The 22144-nt window shown below is 47.6% G+C and overlaps 1 protein-coding gene across 1 annotated transcript in view; it reads right to left on the bottom strand.

Annotated features, from left to right (window-relative positions):
• The window catches only part of GASK1A (golgi associated kinase 1A), an 87822-nt gene extending 67374 nt beyond the window's left edge, over window positions 1-20448 (bottom strand). Inside the window, exon 1 of the mRNA XM_053599772.1 lies at window positions 20173-20448. Coding sequence (XP_053455747.1) covers window positions 20173-20175 — 3 coding nt within the window. The 5' untranslated portion in view covers window positions 20176-20448. The remainder of the gene's footprint in view (window positions 1-20172) is intronic.
• Window positions 20449-22144: the final 1696 nt, after the last annotated feature.

Raw genomic sequence — 22144 nt, 5'->3', positions numbered from 1 at the left:
CAGAGGCAAAAATAAAGATCACATGATCCTCTCAATAGATGCAGAAAAAGCATTTGATAAAATCCAGCATCCTTTTCTAATTAGAACTCTGAAGAGTATAGGCATAGGTGGCACATTTCTAAAACTGATTGAAGCTATCTATGACAAACCCACAGCCAATATTTTACTGAATGGAGTAAAACTGAAAGCTTTTCCTCTTAGAACTGGAACCAGACAAGGTTGTCCTCTGTCACCTTTACTATTCAACGTAGTGCTGGAAGTTCTAGCCAATACAATTAGGCAAGACAAGGAAATAAAGGGAATCCAAATGGGAGCAGAGGAGGTCAAACTCTCCCTCTTTGCTGACGACATGATCTTATACTTAGAGAACCCCAAAGACTCAACCACAAGACTCCTAGAAGTCATCAAAAAATACAGTAATGTTTCAGGATATAAAATCAATGTCCACAAGTCAGTAGCTTTTGTATACACCAATAACAGTCAAGATGAGAAGCTAATTAAGGACACAACTCCCTTCACCATAGTTTCAAAGAAAATGAAATACCTAGGAATATACCTAACGAAGGAGGTGAAGGACCTGTATAAAGAAAACTATGAAATCCTCAGAAAGGAAATAGCAGAGGATATTAACAAATGGAAGAACATACCATGCTCATGGATGGGAAGAATCAACATTGTTAAAATGTCTATACTTCCCAAAGCTATCTACCTATTCAATGCCATTCCTATCAAAGTATCTACATCGTACTTTCAAGATTTGGAAAAAATGATTCTGCGTTTTGTATGGAACCGGAAAAAACCCCGTATAGCTAAGGCAGTTCTTAGTAACAAAAATAAAGCTGGGGGCGTCAGTATACCAGATTTTAGTCTGTACTACAAAGCCATAGTGGTCAAGACAGCATGGTACTGGCACAAAAACAGAGACATAGACACTTGGAATCGAATTGAACACCAAGAAATGAAACTAACATCTTACAATCACCTAATCTTTGATAAACCAAACAAGAACTTACCTTGGGGGAAAGACTCCCTATTCAATAAATGGTGTTGGGAGAACTGGATGTCTACATGTAAAAGACTGAAACTGGACCCACACCTTTCCCCACTCACAAAAATTGATTCAAGATGGATAAAGGACTTAAATTTAAGGCATGAAACAATAAAAATCCTCAAAGAAAGCAGAGGAAAAACACTGGAAGATATTGGCCTGGGGGAAGACTTCATGAAGAAGACTGCCATGGCAATTGCAACAACATCAAAAATAAACAAATGGGACTTCATTAAACTGAAAAGCTTCTGTACAGCTAAGGACACAATAACCAAAGCAAAGAGACAACCTACACAATGGAAAAGGATATTTGCATATTTTCAATCAGACAAAAGCTTGATAACCAGGATCTATAGAGAACTCAAATTAATCCACATGAAAAAAGCCAACAATCCCTTATATCAATGGGCAAGAGACATGAATAGAACTTTCTCTAAAGATGACAGACGAATGGCTAACAAACACATGAAAAAATGTTCATCATCTCTATATATTAGAGAAATGCAAATCAAAACAACCCTCAGATATCATCTAACCCCAGTGAGAATGGCCCACATCACAAAATCTCAAAACTGCAGATGCTGGCGTGGATGTGGAGAGAAGGGAACACTTTTACACTGCTGGTGGGACTGCAAACTAGTACAACCTTTCTGGAAGGAAGTATGGAGAAACCTCAAAGCACTCAACCTAGACCTCCCATTCGATCCTGCAATCCCATTACTGGGCATCTACCCAGAAGGAAAAAAATCCTTTTATCATAAGGACACTTGTACTAGACTGTTTATGGCAGCTCAATTTACCATTGCCAAAATGTGGAAACAGCCTAAATGCCCACCAACCCAGGAATGGATTAACAAGCTGTGGTATATGTATACCATGGAATACTATTCAGCTATTAAAAAAAATGGAGACTTTACATCCTTCGTATTAACCTGGATGGAAGTGGAAGACATTATTCTTAGTAAAGCATCACAAGAATGGAGAAGCATGAATCCTATGTACTCAATCTTGATATGAGGACAATTAATGACAATTAAGTTTATGGGGGGGGAAGCAGAAAGAGGGATGGAGGGAGGAGGGTGGGGCCTTAGTGTGTGTCACACTTTATGGGGGCAAGACATGATTGCAAGAGGGACTTTACCTAACAATTGCAATCAGTGTAACTGGCTTATTGTACCCTCAATGAATCCCCAACAATAAAAAAAAAAAAAAAAAAAGAATTTAAAAAAAAAAAAAATAATTGATTTAACTAGATATATTTGAAATATCTTTGCCACGTTAACAATGAAAAAACTACTAATTAGATAGTTTACAGTTTTAATGTCTTTGAAATCCAACATGTGTTTCACACATTTGCCACATCAATTCAGACTAGCTACATTTCAGTACACAGCTGGTGGCACCTGGAAACCAAGGCCGAAGTTCTCAGAGTCCCAAGAGCCCACAGAGTGTTTGAGAAACACCACATCAAAGGACAAACAGCCACAGATCGCTTGGACCAATGCAAACACAGAGGCAAGCATAAAAACTGTTCGATGAAGTCCCAACTTACGGGAGAATACAGACAAATAAAGCAAAAATTAAGCCCAGATCAAAAGTACCCTTGAAAACCCCCTAAGAAATAGGTTGATGCCCCATCAATTTTTCCTCCAGACTTAAGACAAATACTGTGTCTTTTGTCTCAACAAAATAAAACCATAGAGTTGGAACATTCTTCTAGTCCACTCAGCCTCTGAGCATTGCAGTCTTGGAAAAGAAGCTGATAGATTATCTAGCAGGGGATTCTGGGAAGGAGAACATCTGAATGCAGACCTACCTAGCTCCATTCATATTTGAAAGGAGACCAGACATGATTAATACCAGATTTCCAATCCTCAGACTTTCTATGTTGTAGTAATAAAAAGCACCCCAAAGGAAGGAAGGGTGTGCGTGACAGTAGTGGGTGGAGGGTCAGAGACCTGCCTCACATGCCCAGGAAGCCTCGAGGAGACACAATTCCAGGTGGGAAGAGGGCAGTTGAGGAGAGAGGGCAACAGGCCAGATCCCTGAGCCTGCAGGATAAGGGGAAGGGTGAAACGCAGATCTGACTAACAGGAAGCCTCCCCAGCTCTCAGAAGTTCTTCCTCTAAAGCAAGCTAGACTCCCTCTCACTGGCACATAAACAGGCCCCCAGTGCCAGCCCTCTCATCTCCCTCAAAGAGCCCCACCTGTCTACCACTGTCACCCTTGCCTTCCTCACCTCCTCTAACTTCTCACTGAGGTTCCTGGAAAAATTAAGCATTCCTGGAAGTCAGCAGCTATAGCCCTTCACCCTAGATTTCAGTTCTCCTCCTTCAAAAGGGATTAAGGCCAGTGGATATCCCCCTCCTCTGCAGCTTCGCATCTGCAAGTCCATGGCAAGTTCTGCATTCTTGTGCACATACTTGCTGGAGGCTGCGCAGCCTGCTGAGCACAGACCAGCATTTCATAACATCTGGGCCCTTCTCCTTGTTCTGGCCCCCTGCCCTGCTCTGCCCAGGCCAAGTCCGTTCCAGGCTGCATGTGGCCACATGCTGTTTGGATTTTCTTGTGTCCAGTGTTAGAAAGATCACTTTCCTAGACAATGTATCATTGCGTTCCACCAAGAAAATTAGGAGCTGGAAGGGTTTCACTCCTCTCTCTGTGTCATGAAGTAGAACTTCTTACAGCTCATGACCCAGGCAGGCTTTCTAGACCAGTCCCACAGTGTTGGGGCCTTGGTTAGACAGATCTCTGCCAAGGTGAAGTCCTGCCACTGAGTGTTCCCAACTCTGAGACAGCTGGAATGGTGAACCTGGTGGGCAGGAGGGATAGAGATAGCTGGAAGAGGGGAGGAGCAGCCAAGGACAGAGTGCTCCTCCTAGGCAGGAAAATTCTCTCCAGTGATAGGCACCGGGGCTTCTCTACCAGTTTACAGTGATGCCATGAGGTTCCCCAAAGGACAAAATTTTCTGTGTCTTCAAGAAAATGTAAGATTTAGTGAAGGAAATGGTTCCAGCTCAAGACTTTCCGAGCAAAATCAGTAAGTAGGAGAAATCAGTCTTCAGTGTCCCCCAGGCCCCATCCTGCCCCCAAATACAACTAAAACTACTGTGTCCCTAACTTTAGCCACTCATTGAATGACTACACAGTTAATCCCATGGGCGCAGCACTTTGAAACAACTAATGCAAGGACAGCATTGACAAAGTATTAATGCGTTTTTCCCATTTGCCTTCCAGAGAACCTGAGCCTCATCTTTTCCATCTGCCCAGGCGTGTCACAGAGGAATGTTACAAAGATATGCAGTGTTAGACCACAGAACGTTCACCTTCTGACATGTGAAATGGAATTCTGTAGAAATGCTTGGTCTTATAGGTGTGGATGCTGTCTTGAGAGATTTCCCAGAGATTTCTCTGTCTTTATCATCGAGGGCCAGGCCTGGAGAATCATCTGGTTGATTTGGCTCTGAGGCTCCCAAGGTGAGTGGCCCCGGTTCATATGATCTCTATCCAAGTTCCTTCTACTTCTGAGATTCTATAGTTCCCTGTCTTTCTACAAACTCAAAGAGCAACTTGACTGAACAGTGAAACCTAACTCTGGAAGTGCCTTACTAGTTACTTGCTAAGTATCTAGTAACTATTGCTTTTCCTTGTTTTGGTAGATGGGAGTGAGAAAGCATTTGAAAGGTCCTATCTGTCTCACTTGGCCTCAGAAACAGAGCTTCAGCCTGCCCTGCTTCACAAGACTGGGCCACCCCATGGGGGATGAGAACTCTGGTCCTCAAGGCAGAGGCTGGATGACCCTCAAAGTAAATTGGACCAGGCCTCCCAAAGGCATCCAAGTCCTAATTCCTGGGACCTGTGAATTTTACTTTACATGGAAAAGGGACTTTGCAGATGTGACGATGTGATGAAGTTAAGGATCTTTAGAGGAAGAGACTAACCGGGATTACCTGGGCTCTAAGTTTAATCACATGGCCTTATAAGACGGAGGTGGAAGGGAGATATGAATGCAAAAGAGGAGAAGGCAATGTGAGTACAGAAGCAGAGATTGGAACAATGGTCTCTGAAGCTGGAGGAAAGGGCACAGCCAGGAACATAGGCAGCTACCAGAAGCTAGAGAAGGCAATAAAAAAGATTCTCCCCTAGATCCTCCAGAAAAAAGCAGCCCCTCTGACATCTTGAGTTTATACCAGCAAAACTAATTTTGGACTTCTGACCAGAACCATAGAGAACAAGTTTGTGTTGTTTTGAGCCATTAAATTTGGTTGTTACAGCAGCAATGGGAAACTAACATACCTGGCTGGAAACTAACAATGGGAAACTAACCCCTACCCTGGCTGTGCAGAGATTGGCCACATGGCCTCCTTCCCCTTGCAGGAGGCAGGAGGGCGGTGTCCTGTGTGCCCACCTCAGGCATCCGAGTGTGTGTGTCAGGGGGCAGTTGTGCTGCCAGCCACAGAAGCCACAGCAAATAAGCTCCTCCCTCCCACCCTGCCCTAAGATAAGCAGTAGGGAGACAGGCTTGGAGCCAACAGCTGGGTCCAGGACGAGGCTCCTGACCGCCTTCGCCCTGTGGCTGCCGGGCCTGGAAGGTGCTTGCTGGTGGAGGAGAAACACCAGCGTGCATTTGCTGGGTCCAGAACATGGAGTATATGTGGGCAGGGAGGCATGATCGTTTGACAGTGCACACATTGCCCTCCAAATTGGCTCCACTCCCGGCAACCTGAACCACTCTCACCCCTTCCCAGGATCCCCCCCTTCCTCCCTACTGCCCTCTTCTGGCAACATCTTCCAAATAAACCACTTGCACTGGAAGCCTTGTCTCGAGGTCTCCTTCTGGGTAAAGCCACCTAACACAGTCTTATAGGGCAATCATGCTAATTAAATGAGATAACCACCAAATGCTTACAATCCTTCTAGACTCATGGTAAATGCTCAATAAATGTCAGCTATGACAAGGAGGATGCCTACTCCACACAGCTGTCACGTGAGGTACAGCTGGGGAGGGGAGAGTCTGTACCCAATGGGGGTCAGAGTAGCCATGGATGAGAGGCCCTCAGGAGATGCATATTTGGAAAAGAATGTGTTGTTTTCCAATCTGAAGATTGTCCCTGTCTCTGTGGATCCCAGATATCTCTCTCTTTCTCTCTCTGTCTCTGTCTCTCTCTCACACACACACACACAAATAGCAGCTTGCACCTCCCTCTTGAAAAACAGCAAAGTCAGGCCAACACAAATCAGGGAGCAGAGACCAGAGGTGGGAGTAGTTCCCACCCTCCGACCCAGCCACTCGATCCCAGACCCCCCTCACCATTCCCAGACTCCTCACACTCAAAACGACTTTCCTGTGATCTCTGCAAAGGAGTTGCAGATGTCACGCAGGGTGTGTGTTGCAGAGGATGGAGGGTGAGCAGGAAGGAAAACTTGTTCTCCTGCCCCAGCTGAGGAACACCAGCTAGTGGGACTGCTCATCCCAAAGCCCCTTGACCCTGACACAAAGGGGATATTATTCCAGCCCAAGTGCCAGCCTCGGTTCTGATTTACTGCTCAGCCTATGAAGGGAGCATGTAATGCGCAGTTCTGCACAGGGCCCTTGGCACAGGCAGCTCCAGCTTTCTGCTCCAGGGACAGAGTAACCTACTTGTCATCAGAAAGACAAACAGCCTCTCAGAGTTTGTGCACATTCTCCAAGGAAAACACAAATGCTCATGCTCAGTGTGGATGGCCCAAGGTCCGTGGCACACAGGCTGAGCCAGGAACTGAGCATCTCACATCCAAGTGGTCCCAGGGAGCCCCACGCAGTCCCTGACCACAGGACAACAACATTTCTCTAGTCTCCAAGCTGTTGGACATGTTCCATCTCTGGGTGCAGAAGGGAAGGTCTCCGGGGTCTCCTGCCATACTCGGCCTCGTCCAGCTGTTAACAACACCTGGTTTGGAGCCAGGCTGCCTAGGTGTTGATTCCAGCTCCACAGGATCTTTGCTGTGTGACCTTGGGCCTCAATTTCTTCATCCATACACTGAGGATAGCACCTCTCCTATGGGGTGGTCCTTTCATTAATTCACTGAGCAGAAATCTCCTGAGCCAAGCACTGTCCCAGGCAGAAAAGATACATCACAAACTAAACAGACAAAAGTCCAAAAATGGTGGTAACATTCTGGTGAGAAAAGAATGTGACTTGTCATTCATAAAAATAAAATCCCTCTTCTAAGGACCATGAGAGTCGCATGTGGTGTTGTAGGTAAAGCATTAAGAACAGAGTCGGACTTGCACTTAAGCTGGGTCATTAGTATTGTTGCCATTACCAGGATAACAGCAATGCCGTGGGATCACCTCCAAGGCAGGGATGCTGGGACTGGTGCTGAGAACAAATGCCCTGCAATTGGGAGTGTTAGCTCTTCGGCTCCCTCATCTCCCCCTCCCTGCTGGCTGGTTGCTGTGCTCCAGTGTCTGCATTGATTATACGTTGGTTGGGGGCCGTGCAGCCCTGCTGGCTCCTAGAGCCCTCCCCACATCCACAGCTGAATTAGCATTTTGTTCCAGCTCTCAAGAGCACCAGTGTGGGAACACCGCAGGCCAGATGGAATTTTGGAGACCCTGTCATTTGTTGGAAATTTTCTCTGTCTGCCTTTGTATCAACAGCCACACATTTTTCTCTCAGACCTGGGAGTAGGGTTGGGCCAGGAGGGGGTGGGGATTGCTGCTGAAAAAATTAAGCAAGTTTCTTTCTGGGTTATTCCTTTCCAGTCTTCCAGAGATTTGTACTCTCTGGCTGCTCAGAGGCCAAGATGGCCCCAGAGAAGGGAACAGGGGCGGGTTTGTGACTTCCTAGACATATTTCTCCCCACTCTGACCAAACTCATGACAACCGGGGAGGCTGAGCCAATCAGGACATAATCCCCCTTATTCTTTGCCTTGAATCCACCCAGTCACCAGGTGTGGACTCATACAGAGTTAGATCTGGAGGAGAGTTTATAAACTGAGATCCACAGGCCAAATCTGGCCTACAGATGTATTCTGTTTGGCCTGAAGTATTTTAAATAAATTTGAGCCAGTGTTTAAAATCCAGGATTATTTTATACAAAAATTCAGATTCTGGATTTCTTTGCAAAGAGGGAGGCTCTAGTCATGCTTCAGGCCTGTCTGAGTGTGGCTCCCTCTCAATGACATGCTCCCCGAATTCACCACAGGCCCCACCACTCCCTATTGTCTCTAACAGGCACTTCTGGCATCTCCTGTGCTTTACTGTTTTTCTTACAGAAAATGAACACTCCTCTGACCACAGCTCAATTAAACTTGAGAAAACAAAATGCAGGCAGATTTGTTCTCACTCACTCAGCCCCTCCAATCACTTATGCCAGCCAGCAGCCTGGGCTCCACCCCACTTCAGTTTGTATCTCTCGGTCCAGGGCAACATTGACCAATATGAGAGCCACTAGCCACATGTGACTATTTACATATGGCTTAATTAAATTAAAATTTTCCATTCCTGGTTGCATTTGCCACATTTCAAGTACTCACTTGCCACCCGTGAGTAGTGGCGACCATGTTGAACAGCATGGGATAGAACATCCCATCATCTTAGAAAATTCTGTTAGACAACTCCAGAGAGATTTAGGAGGCCACCAGCTGACCAAAACATTTGTTGCCACATCCTCTGCCTCTAACTTGTGCTGGGCGCTGTGAGCGGATATGATATGTACTGGGGCATTGGAGTTACTGCCTTATAGAAATTAGGGAGAAAGCCACGTCCCCAGACCAAAGACAGTGGGTGGCGCCTGGTGATGTCACACAGATGCCCTCAGAGTCAGAGAGGAGGACCAGGTCTCTGTGCTCAAGACACAATGAAAACACTCTACTCATCTACAACATGCTCTCTCAGCCTGGTCCCGGGCAGCAAACTGTATCAGACTTCCAGAATGGGGGCTCTCTCTCTCTCTCTTTTTTTTTTTTTTTTTTTTACATATATGTGTGTTTATTAGGTTTCCACTTTTTGCCTTCACAAAATTAAAAAAGCTTAAATTTTACAATAACAATGTTTAAGATAAGGAATAGAAACGAAAACCTCGTAAAGAACGAACGAACGAAGATAAATACATTCAGAAAAGAAATCAGATGATTGCTGCAACAAAGTATTAAGCAATAATAATAATAGTAATGCAAAGAAAGTAACATTCACATTGTCAAATAAGAGTATGTCTATTATAGAATGCTTTGACTCTGAGGTTCAGTATGGAGTCATCAATTAACTTCTTATTTTTTTGTTTTCCAAAGTCTCAAAAAATACAACTACATTTTTAAAGTAGCGATGAGTAAAGACCATATTTCAAAGTACATTTATCCACTGGCATGATGTAAGATAAATATGACTTCTCTTGGTAACAAAGTCACAGGTCCTACTAACACTACTGTGGGTAGTGCCTACATTCATGATTGAAGAAAGACTGAATTTCAGTTAGAGATCAGTGAAAATAACAATGTTAACTTTCTTTAACCAAGTTTAGAGCTACCCTAAAATCTATACATGGACACCAAGTAAGAACTCTTGGTCTAGGCACACCTTTCCTTTTCCTCTGACTCCAGCTTTCTCTAATTCACTGTCAGAGGAATGGATCCACAGGGCCGATATACCGATATAAAGGCAGTCCCCTTACAGCACACATCCCTACCTCCAGCATCTGTGTGGAAGCTAGAGTCCAGCCCTTCCCCACTCCTGCAACGCTTGACGCACTGCAGACTCCTGTTGAAGGACCCAGAAGCCCAGGCCCTGCTGCATCTCCAGCCCTGTCTATTGTCTGAGGACAGAGTAATCCCAGCTCCCGTTAACTGAGCACTTACTGTGTGCTGACGATGGTAGGAGGTGCTTTATGTCCCGTTATAGCACCAAACATACATCCCTTCAAGGGGGCCCTCTTACTTTTCAGGGAAACTGAGGCTGTGACTCAGTTCACTGAGTCAAAAGGCTCACTGACTTACCCAAAATGGTGAGCAGGATTTGACACAGAGCTCCAGCCTGCCCTTACTCCCTTCTCTCCCCCTCCCTGTTGGCTGGTTGCTCAGTTCTCATTAGAACTCACCCTCTAAAATCTTCATGCTTTAAGACTGCACCAAGCAAGTTAGTATGACCATTACGGTCTAAACCCAGTCACCCTGGGCCACTGCCAGGGAGATAAGTGAGCATGATCAAGGAGCCAGGGGTCTCTCCTGACTCCTGGAGAAGTGACCGTGCAGGTGCCCCTGCCCAGTCAGCCTAAAGGGAGATGAAAGGATTTTAACTAAAGTTTCAAGGCAGAGTGTTCTGAAAGAAAGGGGTATAATAGCATCTTTGTAGTTGCAAAAGGATCTTGGGCGCCAGGAGAGCGGGGGTGGGATGGGTCAGAAGGTGGTGACTGACTTTAAGAGCAGACTCGGATCGCGGCCTTCAGACAGTAGCCAGGCACAGGCAGGCTGGGAGCAAGGATCCTTGCTGTCCAGGAAGCAGCCCTGCTGGTGGCCAGTCCCTGAGCTGGGATCTAGGTCCTCAGGAGCCACACACTGAGCCTCTGTGTGCACAGACAACAGAACCACTCTGTCCTGGAGAAAGAGGCCTGCGTGTCCTGCCCACCCACCTCCAACGTCAGCATAGACGTCCAAAAGGCCATTCGCTGGCCATCCTAGCCTCCAGCCCTCAAGCTGCCTTGCAGCTTCCACCTCCCCTGGGCACCAGCACCTAGGCAGCATGACCCCGGCACCCCCACCACGGCCTGGACGCAGCTTGAGGCTGGCTCCAGATGTTCCACCTGCCAAACACCCCTGCTTCAGAGTAGGCTGCTGGGAACCCAGATGGCACCTTGGCAGCTGCTGTGTGTGAGTGCAAGTGTGTGAGGGTGTGTGAGCATGTCACTGTGTGAGCAAGTGGAGGTGTCTGTAGTTGGTCAATAGTATGTGAGCGTGGGAATAATGTGTGTGAGTGAGCATGTAGAACTGTGTCTGTGTGACTCTGTGTAGATGGCGTGAATAGCTGGCCTGGCCCCCACCCCACATCAACATGATCAAAGCACTTTAGGCATTCTTCTAGGTGTTCACAACCTCCTCCCAACTGGCTGGAGTAAAAAGAGTGAGCCAACCACTCCCACCACTTACATATGTGTTCATCTCTCCCCTTGGTCCCAGATTACAAGGCTGGTCTTATTCAGGTTTGGGTCTAGCTCCTGATTCGACCATTTCTCAGCCACAAGACCTCAGGCAAGGCAGTAGGTGGCTCTGAGTCTGAGCTTCCTCACTCATAAAAGAAGGAGTCATATCTAGTTGTCAGAACAATACGCCTGACCCATGGTACAGCATGCCTGGGACACAGAACATCACACCTGGAACACTGATAATACACCAGTCATGGAGTAGGTCTGCACCCATGCTCCCCAGCCTGGGAACTCCTCACCCCAGTGCTGACAGGGTGCCTGGGCACATGACAGGCAGGTTCCTGTCTGATAACTAAACTTAGTAAATTTGGGTTCCCTTTATCCTGCTTCCCTCTGCCATAGACAGACAACCACTGCTGCCAGGAATAGCCAGTGAGCAGCACCCGGAGAAGTTGGTGGATAGTTTACCTCCAAGGGCAAATGCAGGCGGGCCTTGACCATGCCGACCTCCCAGCAGGTGCAGCTGACTATGCCTCAGCTCTGAGGCAGGGACACCTCCAAAGAGATGCAAAAGCAGGTGGGGTTTTCCACAATAAGCCGGTATCATTCTTATAATTAAAAAAGAGAGCAGGAGCTATCAGAGCATTTTAGAACACTATCAGGCCCAAAATAAAAACCAGTGAAAATTTTCTCTATAATTAGGTCAGGAAGAGAAGCAGCAACAATATTTAAAAGAACAAATTTCTCAGAATCCTACGTCAAAGCCAGACGAGGTGGCTCACACCTATAATCCTAGCACTCCGGGAGGCTGAGGTGGGTGGATCACCTGAGCTTAGGAGTTTGAGATCAGCTTGAACAAGAGTGAGACTCTATCTCTAAAAATAGCCAGGCACTGTGTTGGGCACCTATAGTCCCAGCTACTAGGGAGGTTGAGGCAAGAGGATCACTTGAGCCCAAGAGTTTGAGGTTGCTGTGAGCTATGCCACCATAGCACTCTACTAGGGGTGACAAAGTGAAACTCTGTCTCAAAAGAAGAATCCTATGTCAACATTTGCCAAAAAGAAAGGTCCACAGCATTCTGAACCCTAAAAGGGGAGTCCAGATGGACAGAATGGGAGACCTAAAAGGAAGAGATTGCACAGACCAGGAGACAGAAAGTGAATGTGAGACACGCCCCATGCATGGAATGTGTTGGGAGGAAACAGGCTCCGTGCTCCCCAACCCCCTTTCCATCTTTCCTTCTCCTTGCTGGGAAAGGTTATCACATTATCCCTGGGCTGGAGTTTGTTTATCTCCTTTGGTGAAAAGGATAAAAAGGGTTGTAGACCCTGTACATTTTGAAATTACGGCCTTCTGACATTACAGATTTGACTGTATCTGGCTTTTTCTGCCTCAAAAATGTCACCAAGCATTTAAAAGTACTTAAGTAACTTTTAAAATCCTTGCCAGATTATCTTAAGAATTTCCTAGTGCCCGGTATATTAAATGTTACGTCACAGCATTGGTGCAAAAACAGTCAGGGCAGAGACAAGACCAGCCAGTGGGACAAAGTCAGGTTTGTCCTACTGTTTGCTAAAGCTTCCCCAGTAGGAGCACAGGGCTGATACCAGGACAGCTCTGGGGGCATGAAGCTGTGCCACCCAGACCAGCAGGAATCACCACTGATGGAACCCAGCTCAGAAGAGCCAGCCCACGCTGTGCCCCTCCCCCCACACACGTGGCAGACTCTCAGGCTGCAAGGAGCCCCTGCCTGTCTTGCACTGTACCCATGGGTGACAGGCCCTCGGGAGATGGCCTCCTTTGTGTCTGCACCTTACTCTCCTCACCTCGCACACATACTACGCCTCTGGCTCTGATTCTTCTTTTTTTCTCTCCCTTTCTCTCTTCTAGTCTTATCCCCTCTGCTTTCTCTGATGAGCTCTTTGGCTGATAGCATTCCTGGAAAAATTCCTCCTAACACAGAACCATGAACCTGCCATCCCAGTCAAGTTGGGAGGATTTGAGTTCTCCAGACAGTCCTAGAAGAGGCTGTTTGCTCCTTGCAAACAAATACCCTCAAAAGCCAAACAAAAAGTGCCCACAAGTAAACAGCATGTGATGCAGCCCATTCCTGCGGCCACTTAGCAGAAACCCAAGCCCAAGGCAGGCGGAGGAGCCAGGCTAGGAGGGATGCAGCAGCTGCAGGCCTTGGCCACCCTCCAGTGGGGCCCGTGGCTGCTCTGGCTGGTGAGGGGCAACAGGGACCACAGGCAAGGCAGCCCAGGTGACATAAATAACATGGACTCATTTATTATGGGAATTACCTTTATCATACTTCACGATTATAAAGGCATTATGTGCAAAACCAATTAAGAGGATTAAGGGAGAAATAGCAAACATTTCACCATTGCTCCTAAGAATATAACAAAATAACCTGTTCTACAAAATGAAAATAATTAGTGTCATTTTAAAATAAATTACTTCTATATCATGAGCATTTTAAAGCATAACTAGCAAAAAGACACCAAAAGATAAATAAAAATGAAGAGAAGTCCCAGCTACTCAGGAGACTGAGGCAAGAGAATCGCCTAAGCCCAAGAGCTGGAGGTTGCTGTGAGCTGTGATGCCAGAGCACTCTACAGAGGGTGATAAAGTAAGACTCTGTCTCTGAAAAAAAAAAAAAAAAAATGAAGAGAAGAGGAAGGCACACAGAGACCTGGATACCCAGACGCCTGAACAAGAAAACTAGAGTCACTCAGGCTCCACATTTGAGGTCACCAAGGACTGGAGGCCCCTCCTGCCTGCTCTTCCCAGGCAGCTAAAGGGCCCAGAACTCCATCCTGCCCACCTGGGTCACCCCCAGACACTCCGCTCCACCTCCCTAGGCTCTTCCTCCTAGACCCCAGGACAGATCTCTCAAATGCACATGAATCCACCTCTCCAAGCTCAAAAGCCCCTCTCTGCCCTGAAGACAATAACACATGCTCTGCCCCAGTGTCATTTCCCAGGGGTTCCCCTGGCTATCCTGGCCCAGACCCCTCCCAACCAACTTTTGTTTGTTTATTTGTTTGTTTTGCAGTTTTGGCGTGGCTGGCCTTGAACCCACCACCCCCGGTATATGGGGCTGGCACCCTACTCCTTGAGCCACAGGCACCGCCCCCCAACCAACTTTTAACAGTTCCTTTTTGCCTCCAGGGACTTTGTACACACTGTTCCTTCTGCTAGAATGCCTTTCCCTCTTCTTTTTGTTATATTATTTTTTTAATTTACATATAGTAAAACTGGAATTTTTTATGTACAGTTCTATGAGTTTTAACACATGAACAGATTCACCACAATCAGGACACAACAGTCCCACCACTCCAAAAACCTTTGTGCTTCCCCTTTGTAATCGCAGCCTCCCCTCCCTAAACCCTGCAACCACTGTGCTGCTCTCCATCCCTACAGTTTTACCCTTTCTAGAATGTCATATAAATGGAATCCCACAGAGTGTAACCTTTTTTGTTTTTTTTTGTTTTTTTGGCTGGGGCTAGGTTTGAACCCACCACCTCCAGCATATGGGACCAGCGCCCTACTCCTTAAGCCACAGGCGCCGCCCAGAGTGTAACCTTTTAAGATTGATGTCTTCCACTCAGCAAAATGCCTTTGAGAGTCATCTGTGTTGTTGCATGGATCAATAATTTGTTCTTTTTTAATCCTGAGGAGTAGTCCATGACATGGATATGCCACAGTTTGTTTATCTCGTCTACAATTGAGGGGACATTTGGATTGTTTCCAGTTTGGATCAATTACAAATAAAGTTATTAAAAATATTTGCACCCAGATTTTTGGGTAGACACGTGTTTCCATTTCTCTTGCATAAATACATAAGAATGGATTGCAGGGCTATGGGGTAAGTGTATGTTTAACTTTATTAGAAAACTGACAAAGTTTTTCAGTGTGGCTATATTGCTGTTCTTCCATCTTTCACAGACGAGCGTTCCAGTTGCTCTGCAACCTGGCCATCACTTGCTGTTGTCAGAATGTTTTATTTCTCTTTTTAACTATTCTAACACTTGAGGAAATCCAGGTCTTCCTCAGATACTCCTGGTCCTGGAGCCGCCCTGTGCTCCCCTCACTCCTTAGACCACTCCCTGGACCAGTCCTTTCTCTGCATCCTCATCAGAACATTCGGCTCACAGGACTGCAATATTTCTCTGTGCTTTCCTCTCCCGTGGCCCCACATACATACACACAAGCACATGTGCACACACACAAACACACACACGCAGCTTTATTAGATTGCATATTCCCCGGGGTCAGGGGATGTGTTTTTTATTTTTGTATTTTCTGCCTTACACAATGTCTGGTTTAAATCAAGCATTTTGTGAATGAATGAATGAATGCCAAAGTGGCAGGGAGAGGAAGGCAGCATTAACACATACTTATACATAAATTGTTAATTCCCCTTTCTTGCCTTCTTAATATGCCATTCAGGAATTTCAAAGCCACTTGGGCGTAAAACTCAGCTCCTGCCCCAGAAGACACCTTTTCCTTGAGAATCAGAGGGAGGTCCCTGCTGTTTCCTCATCTTCCACATCTTCCCCTGCTTCCTTTCCACTCTCTCCCCTCCAAGCCTGGGTTCCTACAACACACCCCATATTTTTCACTCAGCAAGCAGTTCTGGAGCCACCAGGCTGGGCTCTGGGGAACAGGGGAAGATCCAAGCAACTCCCAGGAGAGAGAAAGAGTGGGGGGATATGGATTCCACACAGAGATGAGCACCTGGGGGCTCCCCACAACCATTGCTCCCACCCTCATGCCCAGGCCTGTGCAGATCCAGCTGATGCCGGGACCCTACCCCAAAATCCCCAGAGGAAAACACTGTGGCAGGCACATTAAAAGATGATCCAAGCAAAGACAGTCCCAGGTCAGTCCCAGCAACCAAGCCTCAATGAAAAGTGATATACCCTGTGCCCACAATGGTACCTTGGCTAGGGGTGGGGGCTGGACCGCCCAGGCCTGTTCTGAGGGGCTCCCAGCATCTTTGAGGCCCACCTCAAGCATGTTCTCTCACTGGCTTCTGAAACAACTAAGGAATTAATCTCTCTGTGAGGCCTATTCCTGTCCTTGTCCCCACCACTGTTTTTTGGGCAACTTGCCTCTCCCCAACCCCCCTTAGTCTGGTTGATCACGTTGATGGTTTAAAACCTTCTGCTCCCTGCCCATCCATGCCCAAAGCCTGGGTCAAATATGAAGCAAGGGCTGCAGATAAGAAAGGTTCCCAGGAGAAAGAGGGTATCAAATTCCCCCCAGGCTCCTCAGGCCAGATTTCAAATTTCCCTGTTCTGATTCCACAACTGGTTTAATCCCTTCTTCAGCTGAGCCTGAGAACTTTGGAGATGCTGTCTGGGCAGGGGGATTTACCCCAGCATTGCATCTCGGCAGCCCATGGTGTTACATTTTCATACAAGCAACAGTGTTCTGCAAGGAGTCAGGGAGACAATTGGTTTTCTTCTACAGGGTTTTTTCCTTCCCAGTGAGAAGAGAGACTTAGAGAAGCAAGGAAACTATTTTAGGATAAAATCTGTTTCTACTTGATCGATACTTAGAGAAGAGTCCCAGAAGCGTCCCCTTGCCTAGTATTGAATGAAAAGCATGTGTCTTCCTCACCATTTGTTTTAGGTCCCCAGAAAAAACAAACCTCTGTGTGTGTGCGTGTGCATCTACCATAAAAACCACACTCCTATAGCACCTTTGGAATAAGTGCTTTCCCTTCATGATTCCATTTGCTCCTCGTAACAACCCCTTTTACAGAAGAAGGGCCAAGGTTCACAGCAACAGAGTGCTCACCTACAGCCCCAGATGGGCCCAGCACAAACCCCATTCTGATGTCTGACACTGTGCCTTTCCTCTGCCGCCTCCAGCCACACCAGTTCCCGCAAGTCCATCTCTAAGTGACAATGAGGAGGTCACAGCCCTTCTCTGGCCTCAGCTCCTTCCACTCTGAGGCTTAACATCCAGGGATTTTTAGCTCTTGTTTATTCTGAGCAGGACTGACCCACATGGGGGCTCTCCTGGCCCCCTGCCCCACCACTGCCTGCATGATAACATGGCCACGGCTCACAGCCAAGGCAGACAGGAGGAACCTCCCCACACAACACACTCTCTGAGCCCTGGAGGGTGGTTACAGTAAAAGCTTTGATAGAGAAAGAGACTGAAGCACCTTGTTCTTGTGCGTTTGTCTGATTCCCACTAGGCTGAACACTCAGATCTCCCTGTCCACAGATACTCAGAAGCTGGCCACATGCCACTGAAAACAGCTCCAAACTAAAAATGAGCTAAATGTCTACAGATAGGGAGATGATTATCAAAATCATGGCACTGAACAGTGAATGTATGGGTATGAAGATTTTTCTACAGATGTAAACATGGAAACATGCTTGATATAACCTGAAGTAAAACGAATCAGATTGCAACGCTGCACAGTCACTATAATTCCAACTCTTTAAAATAATACTCAAAGAGAATAAAAAATATGCCAAAATGATAATTGTAGTATCTATATACAAGTTGTATGTACATATTTTCCCCCAAAATATCAGGAGAGAAAAATTTTTTCAAGTTAGCAGTAATAATTTTAACTTTTTCTATCAATATTTTTCATTGAAGTTCCAAGTCCTTGGCAAATATCAAGCCTCTAACCATTGTTGCAATGAAAGGAAGTGACCAGTGGCCCCGTCTTAGTTTTAGAAATATACACACCAAGCCTTGGCAATAACTCACGCTCCCTTAGTATCATCAAAAATGTTCCTATAGCTTAATGTCCTTTTTCTTTTTTCCAAAAAGACACTTAAGGATTCTAGACTTTGGGTTTCATATTTCTAACCCAGAGTTTCCCATCCGGTGTACCTTGGATCAGTAATACGACTGTGTAAAGGAATTTACACTGGATAAAGGATATCATATTCAAACAAGTTAGGCAAGTTTTGCATCTCTGTTCAATGAACATAGAAAAAGAGGTTGCTCTATGGTAGGACCCTGCAAGAGGGGAACATTGCATATATCTTTTCCCAAACCTATTTTAAGACTGCCTCAAGGAATGATGACTCTACAGATATAATATAGGGCTATCTTGGAAAGTGCAGCTTTCAATCCCTGTCTTCCCTATTCCCTTAGGTTCCCAGCCCTGTGGTTCTCTGTGTATTGGGATCACCTGTGGAGCCTAAAAGAAAAATCCTTCAGAATGGTCCCACCTGGATTTGGCCTAGGGAGCAGTGGAACCCAGGTCTGAGAACTACACCCTCACAGATTTTTAGTAGTCTATGCTAACTATAGCTGGACACCAAAGTGAAGGTCCAGCCTCAGAATTATTCACATATGACTCATTTTTGGAGCTAACTGGCATCTCACAAGGCATCTGGCCCAATCTTTCACTTTACAGAGGAGGAAACTAAGGCCCCCAAAGGATTATCAGCTGTCTCCTCCCATGCTGTTTCTGGCCAGAGCCAGGCTGTCCCATGGGTCCCCTAGTCCTCTGGAACACAAGACCCTTCATTCAGAGAGAGAAGCAAAATTGATCCTTCAGATCTCCAAAGCCACTTCATTGCTCAAGGATGCCCATCGGGTCCCTCTCTCTGGCAAGTGAACCCTGACTTGATGAGGTGTTGACTCAAGTCCTGTTCCTAACACAACCGGTCCCAGACCAGGGAAATGAAGCCAAGAGGCTGCACTGGCTCACAGAACAGGAAACTCACACCAGCAGGGGAGCAAGCACATGGATGAGCAGAAGGCAGGTACCTCTCCCCTCTGTGCACGCTGCCACAGCCACGTCTAGAGCCAGGAAACTCCAGCACACCGCCAGTGCCCCTCACAGTGAATTGCCCCAACCCCCATTCTTCTGGCAACACTCTTTTAGTAAAAAAAATCTCCCATACTTTTCGGGTTCTTGATTTTTGATCACGCTCCCTTAGGAGCTTTGAGGAAAAGACCTATGAGGACTGGGTGGACGGTGTAATGAGGGAAAGGTGACACACCATACAACCTACCCTTAAAGGGAACTTCCTTGAGCCCCCAGCTCCTGTGACCAGCCCTACCTCTGGTCTGGACACCTGCCAGGACCCCCTTGCACACAGGAAGCTGTTTCACAGAGACCCTACTACATCCTACAGGGGAGTAGCTACCCTGCCTTCTAAACTCCCCCAGAAGCATCTCCAGTGGGCTCTAGTCTGCCCTCTGTGAGCCTGGAGGCAGGAAAGAAGAAGCCGGGAGGACTTGGAAGCAGGACAGCAGAGCGGGGTGGGGCTGCAGGGGTTTTCTGCCCAGGGGATGAGGAGCAGCAGAGCCCCCACCAGGCCCGAGAGACGCCCCTTCAGGGTTACAGGTGCTTTAGCTAAGCTGCAGTGGCCACATGTTCAAAGGGTTTATTTTTTCTGCCTGTTAGTATCTGTGAGGTTTATCAACGGAAGGGCCACGTCCACACGTCCTTAGCTTCATCAACGACATCCCCAGCAAGACCAGTGTCCCCACATCTGCCCTATGGAGGAGGATGGGGCCTGAAACTTTGCCGGAGCCGATTTAACTTAATTGTAATATACATAGGACGCTATTTTTTAATATTAATACATAGCTAAAGTATAAAAGATAGCACAAACTTCACATGCATTTTGGAGAGGATAAAGGTGACTTCAAAGCCATCTCCCTCATCCAAGGCTGCCTTGGGTGCCCCACAGAATCCTCCCCTCTACCTGCCGGTGCATTGCATGAAGTGTGCGCAGCCGAGCGCCTGGGTTGCGGCTCAGCCAAGGCGCGCGCGTGGGTAATGGAAAGTGCCTTATCACAGTCCTCCTAGCCAAGGGAGGCAGTAAAGCTGATCGCCCCCAGTTCTGGTGCAGAAATGAAAGCCGCCGCTGCCCCACCTAACTTTGGGGGAGCAACTCCAACCCAGGAAGGCCGGCAGGTTTCGCGCATCCAGAGCCTGTGTGCACTGCTCGCGGCCACCTGTCCGGGTGACCACCCCACCGGCCGCTCCCTCCCGCAATTCCTACCATGTCCTCCGCGGTGGCTCGGCTGGACCCCCGGCGGGACCGCTCAGTGGGCTCGCAGAGTCATCTCCGCGACCCCGGGCCGCCCCTGGAGCCGTGGCTAGCCGGGCTCCTGAGGATGCACTGCTGCCCTGGGGCTCGGCCGGGTCTCCCTGACTGAAGGGCCACACCTCTGTCGCCGAGCAGCCCTGCGCCGACTGCCGAGCGAGTGATGGACGCTGCGATGCTCCGCGGGTGGGAAACACACGAGGGATATGTGGGGATATGCGAGCCTCTGGGATCTGCTGCAGGCGTTTGCAGAGTTTGCAAAGTCCCAGCCGTACGTCCCGGCCCAACCTCCCCATTTCCCCGAAAGTGCGGGAGGAGGAGCGCCTTTCATAATAAAAGCCCTGCCGGGGGCTCGGCCAGCCGCAGCCGAGTGCAGCAAGGGCCCAGGTGCCAGGAACCCAAGGGCCCCGCCCGCCCCGCCCGCCGGGTGATGCGGAAGGCTGTGCGGCAAGGGGCGCCGGGTAGGGCCAAGTCGCGCGGCCCATCCCGCCTCTGAGGTGTGTGGGGTGCTGCTCAGTTAGCTCGCTGCAACCCGACCGTATGGCTTAAGGTCGCCAAAACTGCCGTCCTCCCTACACAGCCTCAGAAAGACAAGTCCTTTTTTTATTGGCCCCTATTCATTTCGTTCGAGCTCAGTTCCTGCGGGTGGTTTGGAAGGAAGATCTGTTGACCGCTTAAAGTTATTAACAATGCACAGGTTTTCTCCTTGAGAACTAATCACTGTTAAAGTCGCTGGAGCCAGGGTCCGATTCCCACCTCTCCGCTTGGGATGCACAAACAGTGCCTTGGTGTCCCCTGATTCACCCCTGCTGACAGTGGCACAGTGGAGGCAGGACCGGGGAGTATGCACGCTCCTTGCTGGAGAGTCCTGGGCTTAGAGTCTACAGCCCTGGAATCGGGGCTGGACCCATTACTGACAGTTGGAAGGCCTTCAACCAGCCCCCTGATCTCCACCTGGGGCCTGTTTGAGACTTGTGTCCCTCAGTAACCCAATGTTTCCCAGGCTTGCTGGAAGCAGCTCAGCGGACTCCTGGGATACACGTGGGAAAAGTTGCTGCAGGCTCTGGCCTTGCCTGGGGAACTGTCACTCAAGAACAAAGAGTTGAAACCCTCCATCCTGAGGTCAGACTCCCAAGCTCAGCGTCCTTTTGTTCACCTGGTACTCTGCTCAGTTAGGAGGTGTGCAGATGGTGAGTGTAGGTATCCCATTTGTAAATGAGCAATTGCCACTTGACCTATAAGCCAGATACAGTGTGAACAGTCACTACTCAAAGAATGACCACCGCTGGGGATGCAGATAAAATTGAGCTCTGCACCTACTGAGCTGAGGACTCACCCTGGATGTGCAGTGACCCCACCAAGGACCTACCTTCACAGAAGTCTGCCTAGAAAAACGAACGACCCTTTCTTCACTAACATCTAGTTGACAGGATTCCTTGCAGCTCTGACGTCATAATTCAGACTCTTGGTCCATATTATCTGAGACATGACCATTTACTTCCCTGATAACGTCCTCCTCCACAGAGCCATACTATGACTTAACAAACCATGTCATGCCCTTTCTTCTTTTTTTCGTTTTTGCCAGTCACCTATAATGTATCACATTCTGTGTTAGCTGCTAAATGTCAAGAAAAGAAAGAGAAAGTTGTCTAGCAGTATTTAACAAATACATATGTGCCCCATAACCCAAGTCTCGGTTATGACTTGTAGACTCATAACCGAGAGAAATGCCTACCCACGTTCAATGAAAGCTATGTGTGAGAATGTTCACCGCACCATTATTTATAGTGTCTCCAAACTAGAAACAACTGTGTTACTAGTTTTGGCCAATAAGATGGGAATGGAAGTGACATCACTTCTGGGTGGAACTGTAAGAGCCCATGCGTGATCATCCAAATGCCTGCTCTTACACACCTGTGGAGGTAGA

This window comes from Nycticebus coucang, chromosome 8, assembly GCF_027406575.1.
Source record: "Nycticebus coucang isolate mNycCou1 chromosome 8, mNycCou1.pri, whole genome shotgun sequence".
Taxonomy (NCBI): Eukaryota; Metazoa; Chordata; class Mammalia; order Primates; family Lorisidae; genus Nycticebus; species Nycticebus coucang.
This window is presented reverse-complemented; position numbering and strand designations above follow the sequence as displayed.